General features: G+C 38.2%; 1 protein-coding gene across 1 annotated transcript in view; it reads left to right on the forward strand.

Annotated features, from left to right (window-relative positions):
* The first annotated feature begins 5271 nt into the window (after window positions 1–5271).
* The window catches only part of emc2 (ER membrane protein complex subunit 2), a 32637-nt gene continuing 25431 nt past the window's right edge, over window positions 5272–12477 (forward strand). The window contains exons 1-4 of the mRNA XM_008431946.2: window positions 5272–5358; window positions 6017–6130; window positions 9055–9119; window positions 11139–11224. Of these exons, the coding sequence (XP_008430168.1) occupies window positions 5319–5358; window positions 6017–6130; window positions 9055–9119; window positions 11139–11224 (305 nt within the window). The 5' untranslated portion in view covers window positions 5272–5318. The remainder of the gene's footprint in view (window positions 5359–6016; window positions 6131–9054; window positions 9120–11138; window positions 11225–12477) is intronic.

The following is a 12477-nucleotide window of genomic DNA, read 5'->3' on the forward strand; positions in this document are numbered from 1 at the left end:
AGATGAGAAGCTCATTGAGTTAAAACATGTTTCAAGTTCCAGCAAAACAAAAAAGTGCTGGCAGTATGAAAGAAATCTACCAGCTGCCTGGACTTAGGATGAAAGTTATGTGATTCTTGGACACAAAAAGGAACCTAAATATTCAATATTTGACTCAGAGTTATCAAAACTATGGTATCTCTGCCAGATCCTCTCTTGGAAATCAACCTTGCTCTTTTTTTTTTTTTTAAAAGAGTGCATGATGCTTACGTAAGGCTCAAATGTAAATGCGTAGGCATATTTTTTTTTAATGCATTCCGATACACGGAGATCGCGCTGCTGATGGGGGAATCCATTAGAGGTTCTTGTAAATACACCACATCACCTGCTGCTTGTGCTGAAGCGTTGCTGTCAGTAATCGTCTGCAATTCCACTGCTAAATATGCATCCAGATTTAATGAGAGCAAACAATTAGTCCTTCAGTTCAACCCAGCGACACAAAGGACCGTACATGTGGTAATACTCCGGCTAACATTCAGCAATCAGGCAACCACACAGGGTGTCGGGAGAGCAATACGTTTTAGTATTTGTGCCGTGAGTGTACGTCAATTACCAGCAGGGTCCTGCTCTAACATGGGAGCCGACCATTTTTCTTGGCATCGCAACTGCAAGAGCAAGGAGAGGGAGCGTGAGGAAGCCGAACTGCGACATGTTATAATGTTCCCTGTCAGGGCTTCTCCATCAGGATACGGATGAGGTCAAAGGTGCAATAGAGGGAGTCCATCAAAGGCGAAGCATGCTCAAAGTCATCTGCACAGAGTTATCTGTGGTGAGGTGAAAGCAGCTTGCTCAGTCAGGAGGCCTAATCAGATTTCAAAGCAAACACTTGAAGGCAGAGTCCAAACATCGCCCGCTAATTGCATCTGCCTTCGTTTTCCTGCAACTCACTGTACAACACCAACAGAACAGGGGGTCCCAGTGGAACAGGAACTGTTTTCAAAAACCGCAGGGAGCACCTCAGCATTACCTCAATTCCTGTGCCACAACTGTTCACTTTGGAGATTGCCAACCCTGATTGCTTCTGTCAGAAATCAAAATATAACGTCTGTGAGGTATTTCTTCTGGAATATCTCTTTTTCTTTTTCTTTTTCTTTTTCTTTTCCTTTTTCTTTTTCTTTTTCTTTTTCTTTCTCTTTCTCTTTCTCTTTTTCTTTTCTTTTTCTTCTTCTTCGTCTTCTTCATACGCGGAGACTGAAGAGGAAAATATATACGTGTTCACACTGGGTGCCTTATGTTGGGGTTTCTAGAGCATGGAAACCTGGAAAAGAGCGAGTCAAGTAGGGTTTTCAGATGACTGCAAGTGATCTGCCGTAATGTGACATTTATATGCAAGGGAGCTGCAACAAGTTAAATGAGCATTTCATAGTTCCCGATACATGCACTCATTATGGGCATAGATATTTTATTATGTAGGACTTTCAGAGACTCATTTGAATCATTCATTATTATGAAATAAATAAAATCTGTAGCCTCAACGCTAGCATGTTTTGCCTGTTCCAGTTTTTATGTGGGTTTGAGTCTCCTGTTCTCTTGTTGGAACACCCAATTGTGTCCAAGTTCCATTTTACTTTTAAGTCTGAAAGCCTCACCTAGACTTCTCCAGACAACATTGCGATTGTGGCTATCACTATTTTGCCAGATGATGACTATTTTGGTAGAGGCAGCTGTAAATTTCATTTGAGGGTGTTGGTTTTGGAGCGGGAACTTCTTTCTTGGTTGTCACCCTCTTGGTCCAAAGTGATGTTTAACTACTTTCACCACTAACAGTAACAATGGTGTTCCAGAACCTCTCAGTTCATGGTAAGCTTAAATTGTAATTGTTCCTGGATTTGCCTTGAACATCCTAACCAATTTTTCTTCCTCTGAGGTTGATAGTAGAGGTCAGACAATTGACACTTTAGGGGGGAAAAAAACTAATGTATTATGAACTTTGTCCAAAAGCTCAATCCAGCACAATACACCTCATCCAATTTAAAGAAGCTCCATCAGTTGTGACAGGAAGAGTGGTCAATTATGGACTTAAACTGATGCAAAGATGTTAGATGATACCGATAACTATAAAAACGTACTATTTTCTTCTGCATCTTGCTAATGAAGTATTAGGTAAAGTATACACATCTCTATTAACTTTAAAATAAATATTTTCAAACCATTTTTCAAATGCTGTAATGCAACATTTATCCTTTATTATTCAAATGAAAAACAAATGAACCTTAAAAAGGTGAAACAACCCAGTTGACCAAAGGGGTTTCAAGCTTTCGCGAAGGTATTGCTTTAAATTTAATTTCATAATTAAATTTTCTATGTTTTTTTTTTCTTGACTTGACAACCATGCAGATATTCTCTAAGCTTTTCATATTGTTCACAGCCCTCTTCAGGTGAACTGTCGGATTCAGTGTTGTATTTTCTTCGAAGTTATTCGGAAAGTTTGATTTCTCTCTCCTTTAGTCATCCTCCTGCTGATTTGGATGTATGGTTGGACTCAAAGGGAGACTTAAGTTTTAAATATTTCTTTATTTTTATTGCTTTCAGTTTTAAGCCAAATCAGACTGGTATCTGAAACAACTTATGACTGTGATTAGCTCTGCGACTGAAACTCCAGTTCCATCACAGCTTCATCCTGCCAATACTACGTTTCACAGTGGGTCCAGCACAGAATCAGTCATGACTAATCGATCGGAAAGTTACAAATAAGCATCATAGCGAGAAGAAAAAAAACATCCCAGCCCAAAATCACCACTGACCCAGCAGACAAGTGGTATGCCCGACTTCCAGTCCAGCTGTGGGTCCAGAGTACTTTTGGGGTTCAGTGTTGATTTTGTTTTGAAACATATCAGCTCTCCCACAAAGTTAGAATATGGCAAATTGTTGTTGCATGTAAAACACAAAAATTTCTGTAAATATTGTTAACAGGCTATGTAAACCAAATGAAAATTCAACTGGAACAGCTTTATTACTGGTTAATCGGACTCAATGTGGATATGTCAAGAAGACTGAATGCTGAAACAAAATTGAATTGAATGTGCTTCAGCAATATATTTGTACGAGGGTGTGCATATTTATACATTACTGCGCCCTCCCTCCCCCAGCTTAGTTTTTATTTTTCAATTGTATTGAAAGGAACATATGTCAGACTATATGTGGGAAAAAGTTTAGTTGCATCACAAAAACTCTCATTTCAAAAGAGCATGGTAGACCTTGGAGAGTCGCCGTATCTGAACTAATATGTATAATTTTTAACATGTGTGGATGGGAGAAAATCAGCAGTATATTCGGAAGCCAAATGGTTGTCCTTAGAAATAACTGAAATAGTTTATTTTTTATTCATTTTCCCACACAGAAATAAAAAGAAATGCATGTTCAAATGCATGTTTGAAAGCCCCAAACTAATATGATTTTCATTCCCATGATGTGAGTATATGCAAACCTCTCAACTGTACTGCGTGTCAAGAGGATATTTTTCACCACCACAGCATCCAGCTGCATCTCAAAATTATGAGCAGTGTATTCACATATGGCTCTCACCCTCATCTCTCGAAATCCCAAGAGGCTCACCCGCTGCATGGTGTTTATTGCAGGTCATTATTAGGGCCCTGGCCCTCACAAGCACCTTGGCAGACAGAGGAAGCCCTCCACCCCAGAGGACAGAGTGTGATTGTTTTAATGTGGCCGCTTTGGTATTTGGTGCTCCAGTAGAAACCCCAACCACATATCAACCGACTGCCATGTGCAGACTTGAAAATTACAAGAACACCAATTGCCAGCGCTGAGCGTAACTTAAACTGTACACGGTGTTATTATTTGTATCCCTGGAAGGGATGATGACATTTCTCCTGCCAGCTTGCACTTGCCCATTACTGATGATGTCAGGCTGTTCTAGCATATCAGTGTACCTAAGAGCATCTCTTCATTGCCCTTGTTGCCCTTTCTTGGAGGAATATCAACAAAGCATGTAACAGAAGGCTGTGTGCAGTGAGCAGCAGTGGATATGACATTACATCTCTGAAATGTCCTTTGTAAGCAGGTTTGTACTGACTACACATCAACAAGTGTGTAATGTGGTAAGGGAGAAGAGTGTAAGCAAGCATTCACAGTAAAGGAATGAGATTCACAGAGGGTCCTCTGGGAATTTGGGATAAAATGGCAGATGTGCTTGAAAAGCAGTTCTCAGATTTTCCAGGGGGAAAAAAAGTCGTGGCACAGGCGGACCTTGTTATCCAATACTTTGATAAAGATTCGTATAAAAATTGATATGGGATACAGCCTCCTGGTAATCATGCTGCACTTTGCTGACTCCTATACAAATGCACACGTTTAGGTTTACACTGCATAGGACAAGCTCAAATTGGGCCTGAAAGTCATTAGGAAATTATGTGCTCACCATGTTTACAGCTGAGAGTACTTTTTTTGTGATGTAAAATATATGATTGCAAAATGGAATGTATTTCTTTTGTTGTCACACTCACATGTTTAAGATCTGCAAATACTCCTCTCACTAAGTCATGAATTAACAGTAATTAACATACATCTTATGAAAAGCCTTGTTCAGTCTCAATTTTGGATAACTACAACGTGAAGTTTGAGTTTGAGTTCTCCAATGCATCTTAAATAAAATAATTCTACAAAGAGTGAGTAAAAATTCCTATACAACTCCTTATAGAAGAAGAAGATGATGATGATGATGATGATGATGATGATGATGATGATGTGATGATGATGATGATGATGATGATGATGATGATGATTATTATTATTATTATTATTATTATTATTATTATTATTATTATTATTATTATTATTATTATTATTAATACATTAGAAAATACTGTGTTTAATTTATGTTTACATTTTATTCTGGATATCTTACTGTAAAACCTGTTTGTTTGTGTCAATAGCAGCGAAGACATTTGTAAGGGGGCAAATAGGTTTTAACATAGACATAATATACTGCTCAAAAAAATAAAGGGAACACTTAAACAACACAATATAACTCCAAGTAAATTGACCCGACGTGGGTCCCCGTTGTCAGTCAGTGTTGCTTCCTAAGTGGACAGTTTGATTTCACAGAAGTTTGATTTACTTGGAGTTATATTGTGTTGTTTAAGTGTTCCCTTAATTTTTTTGAGCAGTGTATAAGTCCATGAGGCGTCTATCCTTATATTATGTCTATGGGTTTTAAGCACTATATATTAAAAAACGTTATTTTTGTTCAGGCACGCCTCCAGTCGGCATTTTTCTGACGTAGCAGAGACGTATGTTGTCATCTGAGGGGTAAAAAGATGGCGTCTTTGTCAGAAATGTACGATGTGGGGTGGGAAGGTAAAAAGACATTTTCTTTTCTCTTACGTAGTGGCACGCTCTTATATGCCTTTTAAGCTGTCTGATTTTATCGCTTTATAGTACAGCGTTTGGTTCTCGCTGTTAAACTGATACATTTACACGGAATTACGTCTGCGAAGAACTGAGCAAATGCTAATTAGCTCACAGTGCTAACCTGTCAACTTAGTGGACACACTGTCACCAAAACGAGCTCAGTGGTTTTCAATTGATAATAAACTGTGTAACGCATTTATACAGTTCAGCGGTTGTAGGTTGTCTGAATGAGAACGACTCGTAAATGTAGAAGTATGTCGTTAATGGTTACGGCTAACAATATGCTAACACTTTATTGCTGTACAGGAACATAACTAACGTAACGTCAGCGATGTTACTTATCCTCTTAAGCTTCACTGGTCATGTGAGGTGCATGTTAGGTAGGTGTAGTTTCATAGTCAACATTGTTCAAGTTTATTTTATGCACTTTATATGAAAGATGTGCGGCTAAAATGGCTAGCAGTCATTGCTACATGAGCAAATTCGTACTGTGCAAAATACCAAAATGACCAGATTGCACATATTCAGGTGTGCATGTGCTTAATAACCGAGTAACGATGCAAACTATAATTGATTTTATGTGGTTGAACATTTGTTTGTACAGAGATGAGAGACAAGCTGCGCAAATGGAGAGAAGACAACTGCAGAAATAGTGAACAGATAGTGGATGTTGGTGAAGAGCTCATCAGTGAACATGCATCAAAACTGGGGGATGACAGTAAGTAGTTATAATCATAATCATATCAATTACTTGATTTTTCTTGTGCAGAAGAACAAGCAGAACTTTATAAGAACAATTTAATGGTTATGGTAACCTTAAAATTCAAGTAGATTATTATCTACTTGAAGAAGATGACGTATGTCTTTTAAGTGATAAGTCATGGATTTGTTTAATGTTGAAAGAACACAATTGTTCATTTTAAAGGCAGAAATGTGGCTGTAAAGAGTCTTTAAAAAATTAAAAAGAAAAAGTAAAAATACCAATCGCACAAAAAAGTCAACAACCGTTACATTGCTGGTGATGAATACGTTTTACAGATATGATCCCATTGTTATGTTTATTTAGCTTTACTGAGTACACAGGTGAGAGTCAGCCATGTTTTTATTTTTTTCAGATCAAGATTTTTTAGAAAAATCAGGAATTGATACTTTAGTCACAAATAAGGATATAAACAACAGGTCTTCATGAAATATATATATTTTTAAGTTGTGTTAAATTGAAGTAAAACTTGGCATGAATTAACACCTGCTAAATTTAGGATTTTGTAACTAAATCTTATCTAAGTCTTATCGCTTCTTGCTATTCTATTCACAGAGGTAACTGAAAAATAATACTGTCTGATTCTGATATCTGGGTTTTACCTGTTCTCACAAATTTTAACCATTTCTTATGTGTCTTAAGATCTTGTATTACCAACCTATTAGCATTTGTACCTGTAAGTAGCAGTTTTGTGTATATTCTTGAGGGAATGTATACATTTAGTTGGTTAGCTCTTTATTTTCTTTAAAGAAATCTTAGTACAAGGAGCTTATTGGTTAAGCCTAAACTTTTTTGCCTTCCCGTTATCTGCTCCCTGTTGTCAACATCCATATATTTCATTTTAAATATCTTCTTACGCCTTCTGTTCAGCCTCAAATTTCTTTTTTAAATATTTCACTTATACTAAAATTAGCTCATTTTGAGTTTGTTTTTCTCAGTAACAACTTCCACACCGAAGCACACCTCTTGTTAACCTCTTGATGATGCCATCTCTGAACGGAACAGTGTTGTGCTTGAGTTTTGGCCCAACAATACTTTCTGCACATTTCTCTTTTAATCTTGTCTAATTGAATCAAATTAGTGCTAAAAATCACAATTTGTTAAAACTCATTCATATTTTTTAAATGGAAGATGTCTGGCTTTTACGTTTTGCTCGGAACGGTCAAAAAACAAATCCACAGGCATAGGATGTGTTCGGTGTCCAGAAACGTCTCTCCAGAAGTGATGCCTTTGGAACAATTGAGACCAAAAGCGACGCAAGAGAGTAAACCGAGGGGAGTTGCTTTGCTGTAGGGTTGGATAATGAAACAATATCAGCGAGGGATTATGGCGGCTCCTTGGACGTTTGATGCCTCGTTTTTTAAATGCAGCCGTGCCTCTGGTGAGGATTTGAGGAATCTTTCATGCTGAGACATACATGCAGCTCCGTAAATATCATGTCATATCTTCCGGGCAAGAGAGGCTTATGTCATTTATAGAGATATCTTCTGCTTAAAGAAGAAGCGGGACTTCTGATGATGGCATGGCCCATATGGAGCCATGATTTCAACATTTTTCAAGTTTGTCTGCCATTGCATGAAAGGAGACAGCAACGTGAGTTGTGAGGCCAGCTCTCATAGATGTCTTCAAATTCCTTAAAAAAAATGCATCAAAGTGTATGTAGACAAAATGATGTCCGAGTAAAAAAAATGGATTATTTAATTAGATTCTTTTGTACGTTTGTTCGAATTACATTCATTTGTTAAAAAAAAAAGGTCAAAAATAACTGAACTCTGCAAAAAGTTTTCTTGCATTCCAGCATTTTCTTACTTGTGTTTATTGGTGCGGAAAGTACAAGCAGTCAACTGTCCTCGTGAGAGCAATACAAACACTTTGACATGCCATGCTTTTATTGAGCCCAGAACCCAAATTAGCTGTAAATGAGACGCCAATTATCGGAACAAAAGCTGGAAGCATTAAAGTAACATAAGAAGAAGAAGAAAAAAAGTTGTTTGTTCTGGCACTGTCTGCAGGCTTTTATGAGGACCTGTGCTTCACAGAGGAAGTGCTAATTTTGCCTTGTCTAACACGTCGTACTAATTCAAATAATCAGTCTTTGTTGGCTGGCTGACGGTCTTTTATAATGATAAAGTAAAATGGGGAAAATAAGTGTTTCATACTTACTGCAGAATTCAGAAGCTTAGATTATAGCATTAGCTTTCTCTGGTAGTGGTACTGAATAAATATAAGGTTAAACGTATTGGGTACATTTGGAACTCTTTTCATTTTGTAAAAACAATTGAAGTGTGAAACAAATGTAATGCAATTCACTAAATGTATTTGTCCCGACCCCATTAAGGGACAAGGGTGCAAGAAAATGGATGGATGGATGGATGGATAAATGTATATGCATGAAATTGTTATAACAATATTCCAAAGATTTACATAAGGATTTTATTACCAACAGAATCTGTATCTTAAACAGTTTCGTTAACATTTGTGCAACAGGGGGACTGTTTTTTTCTAGTGGTGGACAGATTGCATGATGTAGAGATTAAATTAAAATGTTTATTGTTGAGCAAGTTTAAACTAAAAATGCAAAAATTAGTTTAATATTGATTTTTTTTTTTTTAAAGAACTTTATGACCTGCCAGTTTTGGCCCCCTCTGCAAAAAAGTTTGGACACCACTACTTTAGTAACGTAGCATTCTGAGTTAAATGAAATACAACAGTCATTTTAAGTGAACTGGAAGGTTGGTTATGTGAGGGGGAAAAAAGCTGCTCTCGAGGGCAAACTCCACACCAGGTAGAATTTAGGATCTTATTATTTTTTTTGCGTGTGCTCATAACGAATGGAAAGGGCATTTAACACTGTCCTCTTTGTCCGTCTCTCTTCTGCCCAGTCTGGATTATTTATGAGCAAGTGATGATCGCCGCATTGGACTGCAGTCGGGACGACTTGGCTCTGGTGAGTTTTTGCCACACTTCCTCACACGCCCAGAAAGCTTCAAAAGTTAATCGTTCACTCTGTCGCAGCCAGTTCGAGTTTTCTACACACCGCACTGCTAAATAAAAAATAAATAAAAAAATTTAAATAAAAAGTCATTTTTATTTGGCTCCATATATATATATATATATATCTATATATCTATATATATGTGTATATATATGTATTTATAATTACTATTGGTTTCCCACAAAAACGTGAAGAAAGTGACAACTTTGCCGAAACATATTGTTTGAGCTTTCACGGTGTGTGTAGTTCCCTATGCGCGTGGGCGGGGCGGAGCGGCAAGAAGACGCAAGGGGAACCGTATCTGATGGAGAAACGCGGATTGACGTAACACCTATTCAGTGAGGGACATCATCTGGAGAAGTGCGCAAAATAACGTATACGTAAGACAGAACAAACTTCGTTTTGGGGAAGACCTTTCYAAGGAAGACAAGGATACCAAGTCTGCTCTGTGGCCCGTCATTGAACAGGCTCGCAAGGATGGGAAGAGGGCCTACATTGTGGGTAGTAAAGCTTATGTGGATGGAAAGGAAATTCGAAGGGCTTCTGGAAAATAATGATTTTTTTCCTCAGCAGTAAACACTACACCTTACAAATGGTTTAGCTCATTTTGATAGCGGCTTCGAATTTTATTTTAGGCATCATCTTAAATGCTTTCTTTTAAGATGACTCTGCTTTCTTTCAGAAAAGCACGGAGCTCTCATTTTTATCTGTTAAGGGGTCTGCGTAATGATGTAAAACGTAAAGCGTTTTTTCTTTTTTCCWAAGAGGTAAGAGTAGATTTTGTTTTTCTTCAGGAATGTCATTCATGCTTAGAGGATGAATCCTTTTGGAAGAGTCAATAGGGCAAAGATATATGCAGGGGTGAAAGTAGTTTTAAATTATTSGGGGTACTATGAAATAAATATATTTCAAAAAAGTAGCATATTGTGATAAAGTTAATTATTTTTCATAGTGTAATGATAAAAATTAAACTGTCATATATTTTAGATTCATTGCACATCAACTGAAATATTTCAGGTCTTTTRATGTTTTAATACTGTTGATTTTGGCATACAGCTCATGAAAACCCAAAATGCCCGTCTCCAAAAATTAGCATATTTTATTCGACCAATAAAAGAAAAGTGTTTTAATACCAAAAAAGTCAACCTTCAAATAATTATGATCAGTTATGCAGTTATTCTCCTTCCTTGCTCTCAGCTATGTGGGCTGCTGACGCTGTGCTGCTGATGGTGTCGAGCTCTCAGTTACACAGAAAAAGCTGGAAGACATTACGTTCTGTCTATTGTTTACATTTCTGCACCGTACAGAACAAATGTGTTCGAGTGGGTCGTTTACAACCCACCAAATATCGAGTGGCAGCATCATTTCTTTGGGATCATTCTTTATTCTATATTCATGCTAACTTGTAAAATTATTAAACTAAAATTATTTCCTTGTAGCTCTTCGCCAAGCAGGCAAAATTTGTCACAATTTACAACAGCWGCAGCAAATGTTTGTAAGTTGCATTTAATTTTACTTTTAAGATATTTTTAAGTCGGCTGCACAGTGGCGCAGCTGGTAGAGCTGTTGCCTTGCAACAAGAAGGTTCTGGGTTCGATTCCTGGCCGGGGGTCTTTCTGCATGGAGTTTGCATGTAGCAGTTCTGACTTGGATCTTATGGTATAAACTCCACCTTTGTGTGGAAAAGCAATAAAAGAAGTTGCAGTAAGAATCCTTATTTTTCTTCTTTGTGGCTGCAAGTTTCCCAGATGAGTTGCAGACTAACCACAAGTTGTTGTCAGACAAAGGAGGAGGGCGGTTGGCTGTGTGCCAGGTTATTATACCAGTCACTTCTGTTTATAGAAAGAAAATGGGGAACAAATCCTAGGAAATTCTACGGTACCTGCATGAGAACAAGTGTTTCATAAAAATACCAGTGCCTGAATTGGTCTGTTTTTTTTCTTCTTTTTTCTCCCCCCCACTTCCTTTCAGACCTGTCTACAGGAACTGAGGAAGCAGTTTCCAGATAGCCACAGAGTGAAGCGATTAACGGGCATGAGGCTGGAAGCTTTGGAAAGGTAAGCGAGAGAGAGCCAAAAGAAAAGCAGCACCAGAAACGGTTCTGTGTGATTATATTGGGAGATGAGGGAAGGGGGGAAAAAGTGTTTGCAGAGCCTAAGTGGTGCTGCGTCTAGGGTGTGTTTATGTACAGTACGCTGTGTTTATATTGGATTGCCCAGTGTTCGTCGTGGAGAAGAAGAAGTGGGGGGGTGGGTGGACGGGGAGCAGCGACTCAGCCCTGCGTGCTCCTGTGGCCCTTTAGCTTGTGTCAGGGATTCCCGGGAAGGAAGCGGTCGGCTCCCACTGTTATTCCAGGGGTCCCTCGGTCATTTCTGATTTCTGCTCTATTCTTTTCTCATTTAGTTTGCTCCTTACCGCCATTTCTATATATTTTTTTGCTTTATTTCTTCCCTCCTTTTCTCTGTTTTTACACTTTTACTGTCTTGTTTTGGTTTCTTTCCTGCAAGAAGGTCTTAGCATGGTAAATATTGACACTTTGCCACGCTCGGCATACGGATCTGGGGGACGAGACATAAACGGGTCGGCTCGCGGCGCGGACACTTCGGTTTGTTTATGACTCGGTGAGGATCACCTCTGCTGGTTTATTGGTTATGTCAGTTTATGTGATAATTGAGAAAGATTGCTCGGGCTCTGTCAGATTAAATAAACTGCACAGTAGGATCTAATTGGCTGCAGACAGAGCTCCACTTGAATGACACAACTTCAAACAGTATAGCCCTTCCTTTTTGACACACACACACACACGCACATGCGCAAACACACACTTGGTTCTTGAATAAATAAAGCAAATCAAAGTGGCTCGTGAGTGGTTGCCTGGTGCCATCTGAAATCTCCCAAAGTGTGGCTGAGTAATAAAGTGAATGTGAGGGAAGCGTCAGGGCTGGAAATGGGGCTGTGCATTGCTAATGGGAACCAGAGTTGCCTCTGTATGTTGCAGACTGTGGGTGGGATGGCTTCTGGTCACAGAGCCACGGCTCCGGCTGCCGGCGCTTCAACACTGAAGAAAATACAGTTAGCAGTCACACCTTGGTGCTTAATTTGATATGACAAGTGAAGTGCAGATTTCCCTACATTATTTGGTATTTATAGCTCATATAGCCTCCCTATTATGGAGAGCCATTTCAGCCAAAATTAAATAAATAAATAAATGGGTGAAATAAATAAAAAATGAGTAAAATAAATCAAAAAATGAAGAAAATGAGTGAAATAAATAAATAATTTGTTAAATAAATAATTTAGCTTTTTCATT

This window comes from Poecilia reticulata, linkage group LG16 (genome assembly GCF_000633615.1).
Source record: "Poecilia reticulata strain Guanapo linkage group LG16, Guppy_female_1.0+MT, whole genome shotgun sequence".
Taxonomy (NCBI): domain Eukaryota; kingdom Metazoa; phylum Chordata; class Actinopteri; order Cyprinodontiformes; family Poeciliidae; genus Poecilia; species Poecilia reticulata.